Source organism: Schistocerca serialis, chromosome 6, assembly GCF_023864345.2.
Source record: "Schistocerca serialis cubense isolate TAMUIC-IGC-003099 chromosome 6, iqSchSeri2.2, whole genome shotgun sequence".
NCBI classification, from domain to species: Eukaryota; Metazoa; Arthropoda; class Insecta; order Orthoptera; family Acrididae; genus Schistocerca; species Schistocerca serialis.
In genome coordinates, this window is record NC_064643.1 from 532,056,786 (window position 1) to 532,081,398 (window position 24,613).

The 24,613-nt window shown below is 40.2% G+C and overlaps 1 protein-coding gene across 3 annotated transcripts in view; it reads right to left on the reverse strand.

The window, feature by feature from the left end:
• Positions 1-24,613, reverse strand: part of LOC126484560 (trafficking protein particle complex subunit 8) — a 271,243-nt gene that overhangs the window by 178,473 nt on the left and 68,157 nt on the right. For all 3 annotated transcript variants that reach the window (XM_050108120.1, XM_050108119.1, XM_050108121.1), the window contains one exon: positions 11,749-11,997. In XM_050108120.1, coding sequence (XP_049964077.1) covers positions 11,749-11,997 — 249 coding nt within the window. The remainder of the gene's footprint in view (positions 1-11,748; positions 11,998-24,613) is intronic.

Genomic DNA, 24,613 nt, shown 5'->3' on the forward strand with positions numbered 1-24,613 from the left:
ATTTGTCACAGTGGATTAAAAACAGAGATGCTTTTAAGAAGTTTCATTGGTGATTTCACAGATCTTCACTGCTAAACATTTATATTTTAAATTAACATTAGCGTGGCTAGAATAACTGTTGTTTAAAGATGCTGATTTGACACCCTAAATAAAGTGTAATGAAAATGTTTCAATTAAATTTATAACTTTTGGCTCTGTTCTTTCAAGAGGCAGCCTTGCTACAGATTGTCAGTTTACATAATCTGATCTGAATGATGTTCTGAACAACAATGTGATATATGTTCAGTATACATCCAGTTTCTATGAAAACTCAGGATGCTGCTGCTTTTTTCTTTTAACAATATCAGAGTTTTGATAAAAATAAATTTTGTATCAGCTATCAGAAAGTGTTTTACATATTTAAAAATCATTGTTTGGACCACAACAGCTTAAGTTGATTTTCTATATTCCCATAAATCAGGAACAGTTATTAATTTTTTGCCCATAAAGATACAGCCTTCTGTGACATCTGGGGAAATATGACAGTGATGTGTTGAAAATAAGATACTTTCTGAGGGAGAGAGGGAGAGACTGACTGGGTGAAAGGATTTAGAATGTCCTGTGTTAAAACAGCGCACATATGTTCACATGTCGCAAGGAGGAAGGCAGAATGAGGATTGGGACAGCTGGTTTCCCAATTTTCGGTCGGAGTCTTTTAAAAGGAGACATACTCACCTTTCTGTGATGTCGGGAGCATTTTTCAACTTATATTAATATATTTCATAATTTTTGTGTGTACGAAACTTTAAACACAACTTTAATATATTTTAGATTAAATATATAAGGACTAGTGAACCCAGAAATGCTAAATATGTATAGGGAATTAATATAGACCCTGAATTCCTCGTCCCCCCTCTCTCTGCCCACCTTCTAACCCTTCCTCCTAACTACCGCGAGCCATGGAAGAGCATGTGCCGCAAGAGCGTCGAGCTTCCTAGGTCATTGTTGGACAACGTCAAAGGAAGAGATATTCTGCTTTCTCTTTGGAAACAGATAGATCGAGTCTTGAAAGGTTCATGTAAAACGTATAGGCGGGTGACACATTAGGTGGGACCCGATGCCTGTAATACTTCCACAGTTATTAAAAAGTTGTTAAACGGCAAAACCAATAGTTAATCATTTATATAGATGTTAATCATTTATATAGATAAAAGTAGTAAAGATATAGGAAAGGAAGAGTTGCAGCATCAGAACGAAAAGTGATACATCGCTCAGCAATGAAGAAGGACATAGACAGCGGGCATTACGTGGTGAAAACAAATCAACTGATAAAATAGTAAGTCTGTGATTAAACATGCAATCTCCTCCTCCTCCTCCTCCTCCTCCTCCTCCTCCTCCTCCTCCTCCCCCCCCCCCCCTCTCTGTCCATCTCCTTCTCCCCTTCTTTCTATGTACATTCCTGTCTGAATGTTCAGTAGAGTATCAGGTAAAAATGTGAATTAAACGATGTTTTCAAAATTTTTGGTAACAATATTTCCCATTTATATACTACACAGACATTTATATACGTAACACATCACAAAAATACATAGCCTACGTCCATCCAAATGTTTACTATACTATCACGTAAAAACTGAAAGTAAGATCTTCTTGAGATCTGTTGTAACAATGCTTCTCCAAATATGTAGACTACCTAACTATGTCAATGTTAGAGCAAATCAGACAATAACTTTTCAAGATCTTTGGTAATTGTGCTTCCCAAGTCAATCAGAACATTCGTTATAGTGTCATGGAAAAATTTGTAGTAAATAAGCCAAGAAATTGTTGGTAACAACATTTATAACTTTTTTTGTAATGAAAACATGTGACAGCAGAACTGCCAAATTGAACGTAACTTTTTTTTTACTTTCTTTTTCATACCAAGAATGTCATTAACATAAGGAGAAGAAAAGGAACAACCAAATTGGTTGAGCAATTTTCAAGTGATGATCTTTCACAACTGATTATGATTTCTGACTTTTCAAGTGGATCTGCCAAAGATTTTCTTTTGTATAAAGCTCGTCCTGACAATTACGAACACAACAAAGACAAAAATCAACCAAGTCTGTTGGGCCATTTTTAATTGATGATATTTCATACATGTGGCAATAGATGTTAATTGTTGGATTTTTCAAAAATTTTCTTTTGCCCAAGCCTTGTTCTGGCAATAATAAAAATAACAACAAAAAATCAACCAAAGTGGGCAAGCTGTTATCAGGAGGTGATCTTTCATACATGTAGCGACTGGTTTTTATTTTCACAGATTTTGTGTCTTACATTCTATAATTTTGTAAGAGAAATTTCTACTAAAATTAACTTTACTGTTCATACCATTGAGTAAGGAGTGCATTTTAGGCTGAGTAGAAGTGTGAAATCATAGTTTGGAGAGTGTGGCTCTAGACTCTGAGTGATAATACATTTATGATCTGCATGCAAGATGGATGCACTCAAAACAGAAGGAAACATTATAGAAAAGAGTTTTTAAATGGTGTGTAAAGAGATCAATGAGTGTAAGGCTGAGCAGCCATCATGCTTTAATAGCTGTGTCAGAAAACTGCTACTTAAACATAGAGCACTTCATTAGAGATTCAAGAGAACCCAGAACCTAGCTGAAAAAAGTGAAAATGAGCATAAGGAAAGCAATGAGAGAAGCAATGAGTGACTTTGAAACTAAAATTTTGTCAATCAACCTTGCATAAAAACCATAAATTGTTTTGTTCTTGTGTAAAATCAGTAAGTGGTTTGGAATCCTCTATTCTTTCACTGTGACCATACTGGCACTGAAATTGAAGATAACAGAGAGGAGGCTGAAATACAGAATTTGGTATTCCAAAATTGTTTCACCATGGAAGAGTCTAACATGGTCCCTCCTTTAAATTGTCACACAAACACCAAAATGGCAGATACTGAGCTAAATGATGGTGGAGTATCAGTACATCATAGATACTGCCAGAGCCAATGCTTTGAAGATTCCTGCATGTGCCGCTAGCAGTCTTTGAACATTGCCACCAATGAATAACCTCTAGTCTGTCAACCAATGAAGAATGCCAGGATGGTGTTATAAGCAGCAGCCACTTGGGCACCAGTCTCTGCTTCTTTTTCGGTTTGTAGTTCCTTGCTTCTACTGAGAGTTCCATGTTGCCAGTTGGTGCCAAACATTACTCCAGGTTGTTGATAGTAGCTCTATTGACAAACATTAGGTGTTTATAGACACATGCCTATATCAGGCCCCTGCTTATTGCTAGCCACATCTGTAACAATTTGGCAATAGTGAGCAGTTCTTCAGATTATATTTAGTACAATATATTTATTCACACTGCATTTGCATTAACTACTCTTTTGCTTGCGTGTCCAGATTCCTATGGCTGCAGATCCTTTGGGCATCTTCCATCCATATATCATTAGCAACATGGGCATAATAACTGCCAATGTTCAATACCACAGACTGCAGAATAGAAAAGCAACTCCAATCACTTAGTTGTGGAAATGCATGAAAATCAGATGAGATACTTATAAGATTCCCTTCTAGCAGCTGTACTTCTTAGATCATTGAAGCAACGAAGGCTACATAGCAACTAGAAAAAAAATACAGGACGTTCCTGTTTTCAAGAAGGGCCATAGGACATATGCACATAATTATAGGCCTATGTCATTGATGTCAACATGTTGTAGAGTTACAGAACATGTTTTATGTTCAAGAATTACAATATTTCTGGAGAACGAAAATCTCTTCTATAAAAATCAACATGGATTCTGCAATCTGAGATCTTACGAAACTCAGCTTGTTCTTTTCCTCCATGAGATGTGCAGTGCTGTAGACAACAGTGCTCAGGCTGATGCCATGTTCCTTGACTTCAGGAAGACATTTGACATCATCCTGTACAGCCAGTTAGTGAAACAAATAAGACTTATTGAGTATTGGGCCAGATTTGCCACTGGATGCAAGACTTCCCTGCAGACGGAGCTCAACACGTCACCTCCTTCTTCTTGTTCTTCTTCTTCTTGTTCTTCTTGTGTGGCTCTACAACTCATGCTGAGTCTTGGCCTCTTCAACTATCTCCTCCCATTTATCCCGGTCCCTTGCTAGCATTTTCCAGTTCCTGTAGCCCATTTTCTGAAGGTCTTCCATGACTCCATCCTCCCATCTAGTTTTTAGTTGACCATGTTCTCTCTGTCCATCTCGCTTTCCTTGTAACATCTTTTTTGGTATTTCTGTATCATTCATCTGTGCCATGTGTCCAGCCCACCTCAGCCTAGATGACTTCAGAATTCTTCTAACAAGCTGGTCTTTGTAGATGGCGTACAATTCATGGTTGTCTCTCCTCCTCCATCTTTCCCTTTCGCAAACTGGGCTGATGATTCTCACGAATATCCTTCTCCTGAATGCATCCAGTGATTCAGGATCCTTTGCTACCATAGCCCAGGTCTCAGAGGCTGTATGTAAGCACTGATCTAATCAGTGTTTTAAGAATGGTTAGTTTTATGGTCCTAGTTAGAAGCCTTGAACATAGAAGCTTTGTGAACATAAAATAAGCTTTATTGCCAGCAATTAGTCTTTGCTTTATTTAATATGAGGAATCATTTAGGCTGGTTACCATCTAAACCAGGTACTTGAAATGATTGACTCTTTCAAAGGCAAAACTACCCATTGTTATTTTGGGTGGTATGTTCTCCCTATGCACTTTCCCAGAAGCTAGGTATTTTGTTTTCTGCCTATTGATATTTAGTCCAACATTCCTGCCGGGCTTTTCAAGTGCAGTAAATGTCTCTTCCATTGTCATCATAGTTCTTGCTACTATGTCAATGTCGCCCGCATCTGCACACATTTATGAAAAATCTGTTCCCCTACTCAAGATATTTGCTTCTCTCATCACCTTCTCCAAGGCGGCACTGAATAGGAGGCATGCCAGTGCATCACCTTTCCATACTCCATTTTTAATTTCCAAAGTATTGGACAATATTTCTCCAGTTTTTATGCAACCTTTCATTTCTCTCGGTGTCATTCTTACTACCCTTATCAGTATTTTTGGAATACTCAATTTACCTAGAACTTGATATAGTTGCTCTCTGTCCATGCTATTATAAGCTGCTTTAAAATCAATAAAGAGATATGTTTTGATCCCATATTCCTATGTTTTTTCAAGAATTTGTCTTAAGGTAAATAGCTGGTCAATGGTCAACTTACTGGGAATAAATCTGTATTGGTATGACCCTGTTTCCCTCACTATTATTGGAAGGAGATGGTCGTACAGCATGTTATAGAGGATTTTCTATCCCAGATTAAGCATTGTGATCCCTCTATAGTTACCACATTCCATCTGTTCACCTTTCTTATATATTGGGCATATAATTTCCTCTTTCCATGCTTGAGGCATTTCCTCTTCTCCCCATACTAAATTAACCAGTTTCATGATGTTCATTTCCAATTCAGAGCCTCTCCTTGCTTGAAAAGCTCTGTTGGTATGTCGTCTGTTCCTACTGCCTTGTTGTTCTTTAATTTCCTCATTGTAGTTCTCACCTCTTCTAAGTTAGGTGGGTCCACACTGTTATCTGAGTCCTCTTCTCCCTGTATTTCTGTTGGATTCCCTGGTACAACTGGTCTCAGATTCAGGAGTTTATCAAAGTAGTGATGCCACATCTCACATATCTCCTTCCCTTCACTTATAATTTCGCCATTATCTTTTATGAAACTTGTTGAACCCTTAAAAGGTTTCCGTACCTTTTTCACCTCCATATGAAATTCCCTTGCCTCGTCTGCACTTCCCAGAAACCCCATTTCTTCAGTATTTACCTCCATCTACTCCATCTTTTTCCTCTGATGGGTCGTTTTTTCAATTCTCTGTTTTTCTTTATATTCTTCCATTATCCTCCTGGTACAATGTGGTTTTAATGTCCTTCTGTATGCTTTATTTTTTTCATTTGTTACTGCTTCACATTCAGTACCAAACCACGAATTTCTTGTTTGCCTTATGCTGATCCCAAGTATCTCACTTGCTGCTGCTTGCACTGTCTTTTTTATCTTTTCCAAATGATCTTCAATGTTTCCAGAATGATATTTTCACTCTGCAGCGGAGTGTGCGCTGATATGAAACTTCCTGGCAGATTAAAACTGTGTGCCCGACCGAGACTCGAACTCAGGACCTTTGCCTTTCGCGGGCAAGTGCTCTACCACTGAGCTACCAAAGCACGACTCACGCCTGGTCCTCACAGCTTTACTTCTGCCAGTATCCGTCTCCTACCTTCCAAACTTTACAGAAGCTCTCCTGCGAAGCAGGCAAAGGCAGCAAAAGGCAAAGGTCCTGAGTTCGAGTCTCGGTTGGGCACACAGTTTTAATCTGCCAGGAAATTTCATCTTCAATGTTGTTACATTCTACAGCACTTCAAATGGCCTGAATTATTCTCTCCTGGTATCATTCCCTTGCTTCCTCTGATTCTAAAGTTGTGATGTTATATTTCTGTGTATCGGGCCAGGTTCCTTTCACTGCATTTGATGGTCTTGCCCTCACCTGTGCCCAAACTAGAAAGTGATCCATGTTTATACTTGGACCTCTTAAACTCCTTACATCCAATAAGTCTGACTTGTGCCTCACATCAATTAGTACATGGTCGATCTGATGTACTGTATTTCCATATGGTGCTGTCCATGCTCCCTTATGTTTTTATTTGTGTAGGAACAATGGTGAGCCTACCACGTTTCTAGATGTTGCAAATAATATCAATCTTGTTGCATTGTCATTACTTATGGCACGTTTACGATAGATGCCAATTATTCTTCTATAGCTCTGTTCTCTTCCCATCTGGGCATTTAGGTCTCCAGCTGGTATTTTTATATCCTTCCCTGGGCATTCATCATACACTCATTCCAGATATTCGTAGAAATCATCTTTCTCCTCATCCTCTGATTCTACAGTTTGTGCGTCGGCATTAATCATGGAGTAATTGAAGAATTTCCCTTTTATCCTAAGTGTTGATATTCTCCGGTTTATGGGTTTGAATCCAATTACTTGATGATGCACCACAAATCTTGTCCCAAACTCATGGTTCCTTTCATTACAGCTAAAAAACATGTTTGCTTCTTTCTTTTCTAGGATTCCACATCTGGTCCATCTTACTTCTTGTAATGCTATGATTCTCTGCTTCAGGTTCATAATCTGACCTAACTCCCTTCTTCTGTAACTGTCAATGAGAAATAATTCCCTTTTTCCGCAGTTGTAAGTGCATATCTGCTGTACGTTTGGACACTCTCCAAATAGCATCCGACTGGAACAGTGATCACAAATCAGCTGTCTATAGGTTATTTAGTTTGCATAGTAACATTCCACTTGTTCATTGAGCAACTGCCTGCACAGATACAGGTGCATCTTATATTCAAAATTAATATAAAATTTGATTTAAAATTCCTGCCAGTTTTAAAAGTGGCCATATGTTTTCGATGGCATGGGAAACATATCTCTAACTGACAATAGCAGTGCACAAATGCGATGAACTTGAGTTGTGGAGACTGACAAGCTTGCTAACACTGTCTCTCTCCCATCCCACCATCACCAGAAAACTGTCTAGCCTATGATGCGTCATTGCGGTGATAGTGAGCTTGAATTGAAAATGATTTGTGTTATCAGTAACAGTATGACAATTTTGTTAGTAGCGAGTTTTATAATGGAAAAAACAAAAGGTGTTCATAAGATGTCGGCAATAAATTTAAAGTAACAGCATATGCAGAACAACATGGAAACAGAGCAGCTGAGCAACATTTTGGCCCTCCATCAACAGGAAAAAAAAGAGGAAGACTCAATGTGCAGACAGACGACTAAATGCAAAAAGGCCAAAGCTAAATTATGACTTATTGAAATGTATTCAAGGGCACCATCAAAACAGCATTGGAATTAAGACAAAAATGATTCAAGTAAACACTCATAAGCTAGCACTACAGCGGAACTTAACAAACTTACGGGTGGAGTGGATTGGTGCTACAGGTTTATGAATCATCATAGACTTAGCATGGGAACCAAAACCAAAATATCTCAGTAAATGCTACAGGGGTATGAAGAGAAAAAAATATCTTCCCATTGCTTTATTATTCAACACTAAAAGAAAACCAGCATGAAACTATGCCAAACAGTGAATATGGACGAAACTCCTCTGACGTTCAATGTATCGAGTCACAGAACTGTTACCAAGCACTGTTGTCATGAAATTATAAGAACAAGGAGACAAGAAAAAGTGCACTACATTGTTGTCCTTTCATGTTGTGCTGATGGTATTAAGCTTAATCCCATGATCATTTTCAAGCACATAACAATGCCAACACCTTCTGAAATACTGCCAGGTGGTGGTGTTCATGTATATGACAAGGGCTGGACGAGGCTGGTATGGAATTATGGATTAGCAGAATGTGGGAGAGAAGGAGAGGTGCTTTACTAAAGAAGAGTTCTCTTCTTGTGCTAGATCAGTTTTGTAGTCATTTGAAAAATTCTTTGAAAGAGAAAATGAGGCAGGGAAATGCAGAGCTTTCTGTTATTCTGGCAGAACTTATTTCACAATTTGCAACTTCTTGGTGTCTCGATACATAAACCATTTAAAGTGTATACGAGAAAGGGCTGGAACAAATTGATGATGGATGAAACTCGACATGAATTCACGTCGAAGGGAGCTTTAACCCTCAAGCGGGTGCGCCGTTTTTCATAACACGAGCGGGTGCGCGGCGCACTTTGTACACGTGAAAAGAATATGTTTCCTTATGTTACCAACATAAGTCATGTATGATCAGAATCACAGTTTAATATTAGTTTATTTCAACAAGGAGAAAATAAACGTACATAATATGAGCTAAACTACCTACTGTTTTATTAAACAATAATGAAATAAATTTTCACTATAAAACACTGTTGCCAAGGACAGGTATTAAAAAGACAATAATGACACATTCGAAGCACTAAGCAGTGCAGCTGCATCAAATCTCAGTCAGCTGCTTATTCGATGACTAATTATCTCATAGACAACTGCCTTAACGTGTGATTATGTTGCTAGTTCATAACTGGGGTCATTTTTTTTAACTGATCGTAAATTTTTTCTCACCAAGCTCGCTTTGTATTTTATATTACTGCTGCTCCCTTGGACGTACAACAATGCAATTTATCGCTGTGTTACCTGAAGTAATACTGAAGGAATAGGTATAGGTTTGTAGTTATGAAACAAAAATGGAACCGCACAAAATCATTTTATTTTTGGTTGGCGCACTTTATACACAGGTGCACCCGCTCGAGGGTTAAAATGATCTACAATCAAACAAGTGAGTCAGTGGATAAAACAGTCTTGGTCTAGAGTCAGAGAAGACATTATTGTTAAATCTTTCAAGAAGTGCAGCATAAGTAACACTCTCAATGGCAGTGAAGACCATCTTATATAAGGAGAGGACAATGATGATCGCGAAGAGGAAGAAGAAGAAATTTCAGATGACAATTCCCAGGGATTCTGAAGGTTAGTTCGGTTGTATAAACAATTTTTTTTTTCGTCTGGTTTCGCACTCCAATAATAAAAGTGGTAAAAACATTAGTTTTAAAAAATGCTTAAAAATCAAGGTGCATCTTACAGTCCATAAAATATGATAACAATAATATATACTCAAGCCTCTAAAATATAAAGGCAGTGGACAGTGAGCACGGTGTTAGTCTTCTGCAAAAGTTCCTAGGGAGAAATCTGTTGTACAACATCCTAGTGATCAGATTATCAGCAAATGCAGCACAACATCTGCACAGTTCAGACTCTTTTAATAATTTTCATATGGATGCAGCTTCCAGAAATTGTGTGAACAAGCACTAAAAACATACTACTAATGCAGATAATTAAATTGTATGACCACAAGTTAAGGATGTAACCATAAAATAAAAAACCATAAGTTTACAACATCCATATAAGAATGTTTCTGAGCAAGGGTGTTTTAGATGTCCTGACATCATACAAAAAGGCATCTACTTTGAAAATCATTTTTTAAAAGAAAGTATTCATTGTATTTTTCTAAAGAAAGATTTTCAGTGCTCATCCCTGAAACTGGCAATGTAATATGGTATTTCCCTTTCACACAAGGTACAGAAGCAAGGCATTCTAAAGGGAAAGGAAGAGCATCAGACAGAGTAGAGCATATACCATCACCAACACATAAATGCACCACCTCTATTTAATTAAGGGTATTTCTCAAAAATACGAAGCACAATTTCGCTCCTCCTCCTCCTCCACCTCTTCTGATTTCACTAATTACCCCATTCTCTGAGGAAACAGAAAAATTATTTTAAACGCTAACAGAATTTCTTTCATTTATCTTAGTTTCTGAACTTGAGCAATTAGCCCAAAATTAGGTTATAAGGGTAACTATAAATCTATGAAGCTTTTGTTGGTATAGGTAAAGAGCTAAACATAACATAACTTTTTTAAGTGGGTTCAGCAAGTTAGTTCAAAAGAACCATCACCCACTGCTGGGAGTGTCATTGGCTGTAGAAAAAAAGAAAGCGAATAAGAGAGAGAAAGCATTTTGTGTGATGGAATTTGCCTGTTACCAATTGGAAATGAGTGTGCAGAGAGCCTTCCATGGCAAGACATCACCAGTTTACAACAGCACAGTGAAATTGTACAAGAAAATCGAGGACGAAAGTCGTTTGTGCAATGTAAAACAATGAGGCCAACAGCACATGTCAGAATAGATAATGGATGGTGTGAGTGACATGATGATGTAATATCCCACAAAATCTACATATCAAGCTAGTATACAAACTGAACATCCCTCATCAAACAGTGTGGAATATCCTTTGTACATGATTTAGAGCGAAGCCATACACTTCTGCAAGTCATAAGCCACAATGACTAATTGTGCCATCTGCATTTCCACACAGATATGCAAAAACATCTTGAAAATCTTCAGTGAGAAAGTCACTTTTCATCTTCCTGGGAAGGTCAGCCAACCTAACACATGCATATGGGGGGCAGAAAATCCTTAAGCAACTGTTAAATTTGTAAAGGGTTCCAAGAAAGTTAAGGTGTTCTGTGCTATATCCAACAACACTAATTCGCCCTTCTTCTTCACTGAGAGGACTATCTACGGTATCACCTATATCGACAAGATGCAATTGTGGCTCATGCCACAAGCTGAAACTGGTAACAGATTTTATCTTTCCAACAAGAGACTGCCCATCCACATTTGACAGTTGTGATTACATGAAGGAGACGTTGCTACACTGCTGCACAGGCCATGCTGTGGCCACTGGCCTGCCACTACTTGAGGGGCTGCTGCAGTCACCAGACTTTATGCCTTATGATTTTTTTTTTTAATTTTTTTTATTAATTGGGTTACGTCAAGGACAACATTTATGCTCCAACTCTACCATAGAAACTCAAAGACTTGCAACACTCCAGCACAGCGGCTGTTCTTAGCATCACCCCCGATAGGCTGGGTCAGGTATGGTGAGAATTGGACTATCGATTAAATATGTGTCATGTGATGTGAACACACAGAACATTTATAAATACTATAAAAAATTAGTGTGTCTTTCACATGATGAATCACCTGTTATGTTATTCTTGGCCATTTATCTGTATCAATTTTTTGAAATACTTCATGAACTTTATAATTATCCTGCATATGAAGTCATGCTAAATTAAAAAAAAAATATTCAAATCAGCAGAATATAACTCTGCAACTGAGATTTATAGATGGGAAGGAATTAACTTCTGTGAACATACTTGCACGAGTTGAGGTAAGTCGATATGCTCTCCTCCATGTACTCCTGTGCCTTCCTCGTTGGCTCCCCTTGCATAAAGGCAGAGAGTGCTGCCATTTCCAGTGCTCCTGCATAGTAAAGCCACGCTTGGTCAGCAGAGAAATCCCGCTTAGCAGAATGGTATGCTTGGAAAGCCAATGTGTAGTGACCAAACATGAAGCACAAATCACCGAGTCTTCTCAGCTGCAGTTCTGGTGAGTCAGTACTATAGCTGAAAGAAATACACATTACTGAATTGTAATTCATATAGTCTTTCATTAACCATGTTCTTAGAGCCCACCAATGAGACCCTTTAGGGCTGTGGAATGAGATGAGTTACACATTAACAAAACAAAAGCAAATCATAAAAACTTAATCTGTCCATTGAATTAACAGTAAACTATCACTATCATGGGGAATTATTGCGACACCACTGTCTTTGTTGTCTAAGGTGTGTAATGAGCCAACCACATTTCATCTACAGTCACAATAGAGCTCAGAAAATCCTCACTTTCTAATTCAAGTTGTTCAAGAAATTAGCAGGCACTACTGACACGATTTGTCTTGTGCTCCTCTGTCACTTGTTTTGTGACCCCATCTTGCACACAGTTTCTGGTATACCATCACTTCTGTCGGTGTCTCGTATAAGGTAATTCTGGAGAGTTGTGGAAATATTACAGAAATTTCATCCACTGTCAACTGGTGGTCTTCATGAAAAGTTTCCTTGTTTTCTGCCACCAACTAAACAGTCAAAATGGAAGGTCTTCCACTCCTGTCTTGTTACAGGGTGACAATTATTGAACTATGTGAAATAAAATCATCATAACTTCTGAACGGTTTGCATTATGACATTAAAACTGCACGGTTGACCATGGGGCATGACGGGTATTAGTATGCGCATATGGTTTGGTTTAGTGATGAAGCCCACTTTCATTTGGATGGGTTCATCAATGAGGAAAACTGACCCATTTTAGGTACTGAGAACCCGCATTTCATGATCAGGAAGTCTCTTCACCCTCAACGTGTAACTCTGTGGTGTGCAGTGTCCAGTCACAAAATAATTGGTGCAATATTCCTTGATGGCACACTGACTACCAAACGGTACATGAAAGTTTTGGAAGATGGTTTCATCCCCATTATCCAAAGCGACCCTAATTTTGACAGGATGTGGTTCATGCAAGTCGGAGCTCGACCTCATTGAAGCAGGAGAGAGTTTGATAACATGGAGGAGCACTTTGGGGACTGCATTCTGGCTCTGGGGTATCCAGAGGCCACTGGCATGGGCCTCTATCGGTGGCCATATTCTCCAGATCTGTACACAAGTGACTCCATTTTGTGGGGCTATATTAAAGACAAGGTGTACAGCAATAACCCCAAACCATTGCTGAGCTGAAAACAGCCATTCAGGGGGTCACTGACAATCAATTTTCCGACACTTTAGCGCGTCATGCAGAATTTTGCTATTCATCTGCACCACATCACCACCAATAATGGCAGGCATACCAAACATGTCATAATCGAAATTTGAATATCTGTAGTGACATTTAAATGTTGAATAATGTTTGTGCCTGCCATAGTTTGTAACTAACTTATGTTTATTTATATATATAACTGTCACCTTGTATGAACAATTGTTCTGCCACCTTTAAACTACCTACACCACATAAAAACACTCCTTCTGTTCATAACACCTTCACCATAAGCAATTCTGATTCACACAAAAAAGTGGGTAGGTGTCACCCCTTCCATGAATAGGAAGCGGATCACAGCAACTGGCTCACACTTGGCGGAAATCCTTACTGATATCTTTCATGCAACTGGACACTACAAAGTGATTTAAGTACTACCACATTCCTGTGATGCTTGCTCTGTTCAGAGGAACCCCCTCTATCACTCAGTGTTGACAACCCATAAAAAAACACAGCCTGTTACGATAACAGTACACTTACTTTCTGAACATGCTTCGTATGTAGAAGTATTCTCCTCCTAGAACAAGATACTTTAATCTCAGTAGTAACCTATCCCTCATCTTTGTTCTGTTTGATTTTACAATAATTTGTTCCAGAGGAAAACAAGACAAGGTGCTACTGGAATATGTTTAAGAAAGATTTAAATTCTCAGTCTACTCTATTTGGCTTTGTAAATTTCTCCCAAATATTTCTTCCCATAATTTCTCACTAAATACTAGAATTGAGCCATAGTTGTCAATTCTGTATTACAATCCATCTGATTTGTAAATAACAGGCCAGGATATATTATGGTTAACTTCGGACCATCATGGTCTGATGTACCACTGACTATTGGTTTTACAGCTAAATCACTGCAAGTTGTTGGCCCTAAACAAAATGTCAATAGGTGCTGCACTACGTGCCTCCATCTTCATAGGGAATTTTACTGTGGAAAATAATCCAAAGCTGGATATCAACCCTGGGTGCCCTCAGTCAGTGCTCTGTGACAGACTGCCTATTACTGTACTTTTAAACTATTATCGAGTACAATGCTAAAAGTAATTACATCTTGAAGGCATGCCTAGTCTCATTTATCTGATTTGGACTGACTATCAGATATGACATGTTAATGGTATAAGAACTTTTAGCATTGTCCTCGATAATGGCCAAAGTTTAGATAGTGCAGAAGAAAAATACAGTAATAAACAGTCAAATGGTGGTCTAGTGTTTCAAAAAATTCTCCACGACTGTGCCCCCAGTACTATTGAAAACTTTTTACCAAGACTGAAGCCTCTACAAACAATGATCCTCCTGTTAAGTTTGTGTAATCCCATTAAAACCATTTCTAGCTGCTTTGTAAAACTCACAATACTCTCTGTTAATGGCCTATAAACTGTCAGTACTACAAGCTTTGTTTGTTTCTTGATATACTATTGTAGCACAGCAAGCAAAGTTGTTAAACAATATTCACTAAACTGAAGGGCCTGACACACAGCTCTATTTTTACTATATATAGTTACTCTCCTTTTCTTCTTGTTAGTTTTACAGTTGTACAACATTAGTTTGTATCCATCAAGAAGAATCAGTTCAGTTTAAGTGATTTTCATGTCATGTTCAAGCAGTTCATCTCATTTATTCATCTTTCATTTGAATCCCATAAACAAAAATCTAAAGATGTGAAGTCCGGTGATCTTGGTGGCCAGTTAACTATCATGATCAATCTAATGATTAGAGTAAGTGTGGTTGAGATGTTTACTGCCACATCTAATACAATGTGAAGAGGTTCCATCATGCTGGAAGTACACTGCAGATCCTGAGGATAAAGGAACATCGTCAAGGTGTTTAACACCTTCTCCATGCAGATGGAGAAGCTCGCATGTTTGCAAGAAGCTGAGAGCTACGCCAAGGGTACTGCAGCTACCGCCATCATCTCCCGTGCCAGAGAGGCCTATCCTGTTTTATTTTTTCCATCTAATTTTATCCATTCATTCGCCTAAGTAGTTTATGAAAAAGAGTAAAATGACCACACCAATGAAGCCTATGAAGCTAATGAAAAGAGATGAAGAACATTAATTTTCATATGTTTGTAAAAACTCCTGCCATATGTTTCATCAATCTTGTTCTGTGCCTTTTGCCGTCCATGACAGAGAGATGAAGTGAATTTCTGTTTAGTTCACTAATAATATGGAATATATTAAGTCTTATGGTACAAAGTTAATGTCACTTATTAGCTCCTTATTTCACCTGATCTATCTGTCACAGGTACCCGTGATACCTCAGAGAAACAAGAAATTTAAGCATAGAAAGCTGGACACCGTAGTGTTGCCTTTAAAGAATAAGAGTAGGTAAATAGCTTCGAGGCTCAAACAACTATCAAATAATAACATATTTTTCATGCATATGAAAAATCATAAGCAGTGCTGTGCATAAATTAGCTGAGACACATCCTCTCAAGTGAACTAACTGTTGTTACGTTTCTTGTGCGGCGCCACAACCGGGTAGCGTCGTAATTTCTCCATAATATTTCACCAGACGTACACGATGCCATCTTCAGATGGTTCCTGATGAATGCTATGCCGTTCCTCACGGCGTCCTATATATACTAGCAGTTATCCCCTCCACCGTTACTCTCCTGGTGTCTTTGGTGTGGCTAGTGTGGCAGCTACTGGAGGTTGTGGATGAAGAGGTGCCCGGGTCTGAACTGGGGTCTGCAGTCTCCCTTCTACCGCTGTCGGGGGCGGTCCTTGATCTCTGGGGCCGCATCTTTCTCTCCAGGCTGAGTGCAGGGTTCCAAGCCTGATTAAGTTGAAGGCCTCTGTCTTTATTAATTAGATCGTCGGTAGCAGTCCCAGAAGTGGGAGGATTGACAGAGTATTTTTGTTTTTTCAAAGTCCATAGTATGGCCAGTCTTTATACAATGGTCAGCCACAGCTGATTTAGTGGCCTGGCATAATTCGGTATGGCGCTTGTGTTTGCGGCACCTCTCTTCTACAGTGCAGACTGTCTCCCCACTGTATGATTTTCCGCACTGACAGGGAATTTGATCAACGCCTGGTTTTCAAAGGCCTAGGCCATCTTTCACTGAACCCAGTAGAGTCAAGGTTTTTGCAGGGGGTTGGAATACACATCTTACATTGTGTTTCCCCAGTATTCTGCCATTTTTTTTTTTTTTTTTTTTTTTTTTTTTTTTTTTTTTTTTTTTTTTTTTTTTTTTTTTTTTTTTTGAGGTGTTTCCGACAAACGGAATGCACGCCAATGACTTGTGTTCTTCTGTTTCTTCTTCTTGTTCTCTTGGCGCAGTCTGTCTGAGTGCATATCTTATTTGCTTCTGGTTGTACCCATTAATCCGAAATGTCTCTAAGTGCTGCAGTTCTGCTGGAAGGCTCTCCTGATCGCAGATCGATCGTGCCCTGTGAAGAAGTGTGTGCAAAATGCGCTACAGGACGATCTAATTAATAAAGACAGCGGCCTTCAAATTGGTCAGGCTTGGAACCCTGCACTCAGCCTGGAGAGAAAGATGCAGTCCCAGAGATCGAGGACCGCCCCCGACGGCAGCAGCAGGGAGACTGCAGACCCCAGTTCAGACCCAGGCACCGCTTCCCCCACCACCTCCAGTAGCCGCCGCGCCGGCCACATCAAAGACACCAGGAGAGGATCGGTGGAAGGGATAACGGCTAGTATATATACGGCGCCAAGTGGAATGGCACAGCATTCATCAGGAACCAGCTGAAGATGGCAGCATGTACATCTGCAGAAATATTGTGGAGAAATTACGACACGCAGTTGGATACCCGAGAACTGTTCAAATTGGAAATATGCCAGGAAAACTTCAGATCCCATATCAAGTACCTCTACAGGGAGGAAATGCTTCAACAGATGAAGATGCTGGACAAGCTGCGGAACAAGAAGGAGCAACTGCTGTGTTCACTTGCGTTCCTGCTTAGATGCTGACACAGTACTGTCGTGCTGACTTTCGCCAAGATAACTCATCACATAAGGACTGCATCGGCCAGGCGCATCATGAGATGAGCCAGCTTAGCACTGGTAACAGAGAGAATTCATTGTACTCCCCGCTGCCTGGATGACACTTCGAAGAAACTGCCGGATGTCCAACTCAAGATATCTTCAGTTCTATCTCCCATATCACGGGAAAGGGCTGACGCTGCCACCTGGACACAAGGAGATGGCGCACGAAGAAAAGCTATGAGTAAGCAGACATCGAAGTTTGAACGCCTTGTAGCAGGACAGAAGACTACGCAAGAACCACCTAAACGTACTGTCATCAATCTTACAGGAAGAACGATCAATGATGTAGCAATGTCGGTGCTCAAGAAAGGACTCAACTTCGCCCCAACCCTAACACCTCTACTGATTGTGGACATTATAAGCAGCGTGGAGCAGGTCACCTACACTCTGCCAGCCAATGAAGCAGAAGAAATAAGTCACGAAATGTGCCGTGCGCTCACCAGGCCCATACCACTGAAACAGAACATCTCTAAGGAGGAGAAGGCGGCCATCCGCGAGTTACGCAGCAATCCTGAGTTGGTGGTCTTGCCTGCTGACAAAGGCAATGCTACAGTACTGCTCCAGCACTCAGAATATAAGAGGAAAATGTACGAACTTCTCGATGACGGAGCCTACAGAAGGATAGAAGGAGACCCGACAAGTCGCCTTCAAAGTACCTTTGATGGAAAAACTGTCAAGAAACTTCTACCACAAGCGGCTGCACCGCCACAGCTGTACGGGCTACCAAACGTCCACAAGGATGGGACACCTACGTGTCCAATAGTCAGCAAAATAAGAGCAGCAACCTATGAACTGGCCCAACACCTGACGGGTGCCCTTAGTCCATTTCTGGGAAAATGCGAACACCACATCCGCAATGCCATCCACTTTGTGCAGCGTATACAAGAACTTCGGCTCCAGAATAGCGACTTGTTAGTGAGCTTCGACATAGTGTCCCTCTTCATTAGGGTACCACTGAAAGACTCCATCGATCTGATAAGCAAGAAATTCGACAACAACCTAACAAGGCTCTTCGAGTTCGTGCTCACCTCAACATACTTCATGTTTGACGGAAATTATTATGAACAGACAGATGGCATTGCCATGGGATGCCCGCTTTCACCGGTTGTAGCCAACTTTTTTGTGGAAAATTTCGAACAGAAGGCATTAGAACACGTCAAACAAAAACCAACTTGTTTGTTCCACTACGTGGATGACACGTTCATTGTTTGTTCATGTGGACGGGACAGCTTAAATGAATTTCTCGAACACCTCAACTCGCTGCACCTCAACATACAGTTCACAGTGGAGGTGGAGCAGGATGATGCCCTACTGTTCTTGACGTCCTGGTGAAACGGAAACCTGACGGCAAGCTGGGACACAGTGTATACAGAAAACCTACACACACCGATTTGTACCTAAATGCCTTCAGTTGCCACCACAACTCCCAGTGTGAAGGTGTTTTGCGCACACTTGTTCACAGGGCATGATCGATCTCCGATCAGGACAGCCTACCAGCAGAACTGCAGCACCTCAAGACAACATTTCGGAAAAATGGGTACAACCAGAAGCAAATAAGACATGCCCTCAGACAGACTGCGCCAAGAGAACAAGAAGAAGAAACAGAAGAACACAAGTCATTGGCATGCATTCTGTTTGTCGGAAACACCTCAAGAAAAAATGGTAGAATCCTGGAGAAACACAATGTGAAATGTGTATTCCGACCCCCTGCAAAAACCTTGACTCTACTGCGTTCAGTGAAAGATGACCTAGGCCTTCGAAAACAGGCGTTTATCAAATTCCCTGTCAGTGTGGAAAATCATACATTGGGGAGACAGTCTGCACTGTAGAAGAGAGGTGCCGCAAACACAAGCGCCATACCGAATTACGCCAGGCCACTAAATCAGCCATGGCTGACCATTTTATAAAGACTGGCCATACTATGGACTATGAAAAAACAAAAATACTCTGTCAATCCTCCCACTTCTGGGACTGCATTACTAAAGATGCCATCAAAATCCGACTACAGGACGATCTAATTAATAAAGACAGCAGCCTTCAACTTAGTCAGGCTTGGAACCCTGCACTCAGCCTGGAGAGAAAGATGCAGTCCCAGAGATCAAGGACCACCCCTGATGGTGGCAGCAGGGAGACTGCAGACCCCAGTTCAGACCCAGGCACCGCTTCCCCCACCACCTCCAGTAGCCGCCACACCGGCCACACCAAAGACACCAGGAGAGGAACGGTGGAGGGGGTAACGGCTAGTATACATAGGGCGCCAAGAGGAACGGCACAGCATTCAGCAGGAACCATCTGAAGATGGCAGTGTGTATGTCTGGTGAAATATTGTGGAGAAATTATGACACTACCTGGTCAGATACCCAAGAACTGTTCAAATTGGAAATACGCCGGAAAAACTCCAGATTGCACATCATAATTATTATTCTTAAAATTATTAATATATAACCGGTGACTGTTCTCTGGATGGGGCCAAATAGATTACACAGGTCCAATAGTTAAATGATATGAAACATATTGTGTAACATTATATTGTAGTAATTGTTTTTTATTTACTTTGTTTCATGATTGGAATATCACCGAGAGAAAAGCAAGGTCAAACTCTACATGGAATGCATAAATTACAAATGGTTAACCAGAGGAATTGTACCAACATCGTTTAAGATGATTATCTATATGGCAAGAAAGAACTCCATCTTATAGCTCCAATCACTGCTGTTGATAATGCCTCGCTCAAAAGTAATATCAATATCTTACCTTGTCCATACATAAACGAAGCATTTCTTTTTGTAAAACAATAGAGATATGAGTTAAAATTATTTTCATTTTTTGAAATGCGGATACAAAAATTGTAAACAGCAACAATAAGCTGCAATACTGGTATAGCATACATCATGTACTGATCAGGAAAATTCTCGCGATCAGTTTGAAGATCAAAATTTGATTTTACTTCATATTTACAAAATGTAACCAGTTAAAAAGGTTGTGCCAACTAATGAAAATAGTGTAGAGATACAAAATGTTGCCACAATGAATGCGATGACAAATGATAGTGACACCGAAACTGTTGATCACATCAACGACAGCTGGGGATACTACACAAATTCAGTTTATGCTAATGGCAATAATGTCTTACCTCATGATGCTACCAGGCTCACAGTAGACAGGACTAATTCCCAATTCTCACAGAGATACATTTTCTCACATGAAGCCAATGAAAGACACGCTAGTGTGGAGTCAGTAAGTTTCGATTTCCCCATGTCACGAGAATTTGTCTCAAATGTGACAGAACAAGACACAGGTACACAAGATGCTAATGCATCATAGTGCATTCAATGGAGGACATGTATAAAGGCCTCACTGACCTAATGAAGAATTTATTTAACAATTTTACTACACAACAAACAGACCAAAAGTTTAATGATTTAAAAATGAACAAAAGCAAATGTTTGATGGTTTTAAGACTGACCTATCACAGAGGTTCAACAATTTAAGTCAAAATCTACACACTACATTTCTAATGATTTAACATACAAACTTACAGATATGGGGAAGAAATTAAAGGTGGAATTATCCACTGATTTGTCTCAGGAAATTGACAACCTAGATCAAGCAGTGTCATCTATAGATGAGGCACAAGAGGAAATGGTAGGTAAACTAAAGATCATGAGTGAAGTGCAGACTCAGATACAAGAGGCTCAGTCAGAAATTTGCAGAAATTTAGAAACTGAAACCAGTACTGTTAATGAGTTGCAATCTTCACATAAAAGTTGCTGGAAGCAGTACAGAAGCTGTCAGTAAAACTGAGCACAAGAGCATAAGACTTAAATCAAAGAAGGTGAAGAGGCAGTAAAGGAAAGGGAAAATGAAATGACTGCTAGGACTGAGCTAAGCTTTAAGGCAGCGGATGAGAAGTTGCAGAGCAGTATAATTAATACTGCAGATGTCACAAGAGAGATGCCAATAGTAAGCAATCAGGTGCAGTCAGAAAGGATAGATAGTAGTAACATTTATCAATCATTTGTACCAACCCTTCAGACGGAGAAGAAAGGAATTAAAAAATGCAACAGGCACTGCCAATGCAATACCAGTTGTGCAAACATATCCAGAGTACAATCACGTGCCTCCAAACAATGCCATGGCAGCAACAGACAATATTGTGTGCTCGTCTACTTCATTAATGGATGGGGGTCTGCTCTGTCATGGGCAATTTTCGATTTGTTTCAACAGAGGGTAAGACAACAAAATCCATAGTGTTTATCAGAGCTTTTCACAACATGTTACCCTGCAACTGGTCAAAACCACAGAAAATCCGGTTCATTGTGGGTTACACACAACGTGATGTTTTATTGCGGGCAACAGATATGGCTCAGAGATGCCATATGTATGAGCAATTTTAATGGGCTTTCTTGGACAAATATTGGTCCACAGCAGTCCAAGAGAGGCCACATCGAGAGGCATTCGACTCACCACCATTCAGTAGTAAACATAGGAGACTGAGGAAGTATTTTGAAAAATACTTAAACTAACCTAGGTGTTGGACAAACCCAGTTTCCCACATGGACGTAACGAAAATACTGAAAAGTCGCCTACCCGCCCACATCAGGAAAAAGCTGATCACAACACCTGGAAAGATATAGAGTACTTCTTATTCGTACTCAACTCGGTTGACATAATTCATAAAGAGAGGCCATCACAACCACAGAACATTAATACACAGTGCAGTGTGCACCTTAGCCAATTAGTCAACAGCAGAATGGCGACGGTGGCAATAACCAACACCGTTGGCACCCACATGCCCTGTGCAACAACAATAATACAAAAAATAATTATAGTAATGGTGAAACTGAAAGAACACACAAGGTTTCAAAGGAAATCACAAACAGAACTACAACAGACCAGCTTATACTGAACAGAACAGCTATAACCAACAAGTTCACAATGTGCACACAGCAGGCAGCAATAACCAATACACTAATTGGCAGGAATCAACTGCAAATAGACCATTCAGCAGTCCTCTGCCTGGGAATTACAATCAATGGAATAGCAATCATATACCCAGCGTGCGTCAAGATCAAAGATAATTTAATTCTAGGGCAATACAGCACACGGACTGGCAAGGTCAAACCTACAAAGCGCCAGTTGTTGAAGTTACTCACAATGAAGAGGCTAACCCCTCGGGTCAGGAAAACTAACAGGTCACAACAATCCTCCACTTGCAAACCAATAGAAGGGATGGTGACATGCAATTTATTCCAAATTACTTTCCCAGATATGACTGAGTGGAAGATATGAAAGACCAACTGTTACGGGAAGATGTAAACAACTTAGACAAGGATAATGAGGAGTCACTGCAAGCTGTAATTAATGCTGGGATATGTGATCTAGATGTGTACCTGTGGTATTTCATATGGGTGCATCAACAAATCTAATATCACAAGGTCTGTATAACAAGTTACAAAGATGATGATATATACCAACTTTTCCGGTACTGAATTGTTGTATTCTGATTGCGGTGGGGAGCAAGACAAAAGCAATTAAACTTCAGGTATTAACACCTATTACCATACCCATATTGTAGCTCTATTTTAGCTGTCACCAACCCCAAAGGTAGCATCAGGCTTGCACTTGACGCCTGAAGTACAAACAAAATCATTGTTCCTGTCGGGACATGCCCTGACAACCTTGAAGAATAGTTAATGAAATTTCACAATGTTAAATACTTCACTATAATTGATTTAAAATAGTCATATTGGCGAACAGCAGCACATGAAAACAGTGGGAAGTACACAGCCTTTGTATGTGGGGACAGGAGCTAAGAATTTTGTGTTTCATTGTTTGGCTTGAAAGTAAGCACAGGTGTTTTCATTTCCACATTGGACAAAGTTTTGGGACCAGAACTCCTCAGCCAAGTCACTCTCTACGTTGATGACCGGTTAATAATTAATCCCACATGGGTAGAACGTCTGAGGTTTTTGGCACATGTATTATGCCGATTAGCAGAATATGGGGTCGCAGCTAATTTAACAAAATCGAAGTTTAGAACAGAGGAGGTCAAATTTCTGGGTCACACTACCTTGCCACAGGGTATAATACCTGATCCAGGAAAACTTGATGTGATCAAACATTTCCCACTGTTACAAATAAAGAATAACTCAAATGTTGATGAAAATGAGCAAAAAGTGGTGGGGGATCACCGCTTAACAAATGGCAATGGCTAAAGTGACAGTGCCCAATACGCAACCTAACTAAAATGATCTCATGGTGAGAGGACCAAGAGGATGTCGGCCAAGCTACTGGGTAAGATTTAATTCCCCGGAGCTTGTTCCCTTGAAGGGAAGACCAGTGGTGATGCCAAAGTGACACCACATGCTAACAGACAGCAACATGGAGATCAGAATAAATAGGAGAACTAGTGGGCTGAGATAGGAGGACTGCAGCCTTGGCAGCAGGCTCACCAGCTTCATTTCCCGTCAGACCTATGTGACCAGGAACCCACATAAACATCACAGTAGCTCCCTCTAAGAGTGAGTAAGTGAAAGCTTTCTTGCAGGCTCTGAAGTGCAGTGTGATAATCGGAGCAGATGACAATTGAAAAGCCTGTGCGACTGGATGTACTGTAAGGCCTGATACTGGGCAAAGAGCTCTGTTATAAATACTGGGCAGCATTCAGTAAACTGATACCAAAAATCGTCACTGCCAATGGCGATGGCACGCCCCACACCTCTGTCAGTCTGAGAGCCAACAGTGTACACAAACGTACCATCAATAAATACCACCTTCGCCTTAGAAACTGCCAATTGGATTTACATGTAAGTGAGATAGCAGTCAGCAAATGGGTAGCACAAGGGAAATGGTCACTCAAGTCGATGCCAGAGAGATGGACCATATGTGCTGATGGGCAAGGTGGGCAGTGCAGAATGAAAGGTCCAAATAGAAATAGGTGTACATGCAACCTGAAAGAAATGTGGGTGCTCCAGTGTAAAGGCAGATGAGAGTTGATTGAGAAGGTAAGCCAAGAGGGCACCTATCAGATTAGGTTCTGGTTGGTTGGTTTGTTTGGGGAGTAAAGGGATAAACTGCTGGATTATCAGTTCCTATTTTTGAGGTCACACAGGTCTCAAATGAAAACCATACCCCAAATGAATCCTACCACTTAAAATTGTGGAAAGGGAAAAAAAAACATAAAAAGAACTGTAACGACACAGCAGGAGAAAATGAAAGAAGCAAGCCAACAGGTTCTCGAAGAGCCCCAAAGGGGATGGTATGCATTAAAAATCACTGAGCAGCAGAAAGGGGTGAGGGAGTTGCCCAATACGCTGGTGGAAGTCTGTCCTGATGACACCGTATGGCGGAGGGATGCAGAAGTTACAAAGA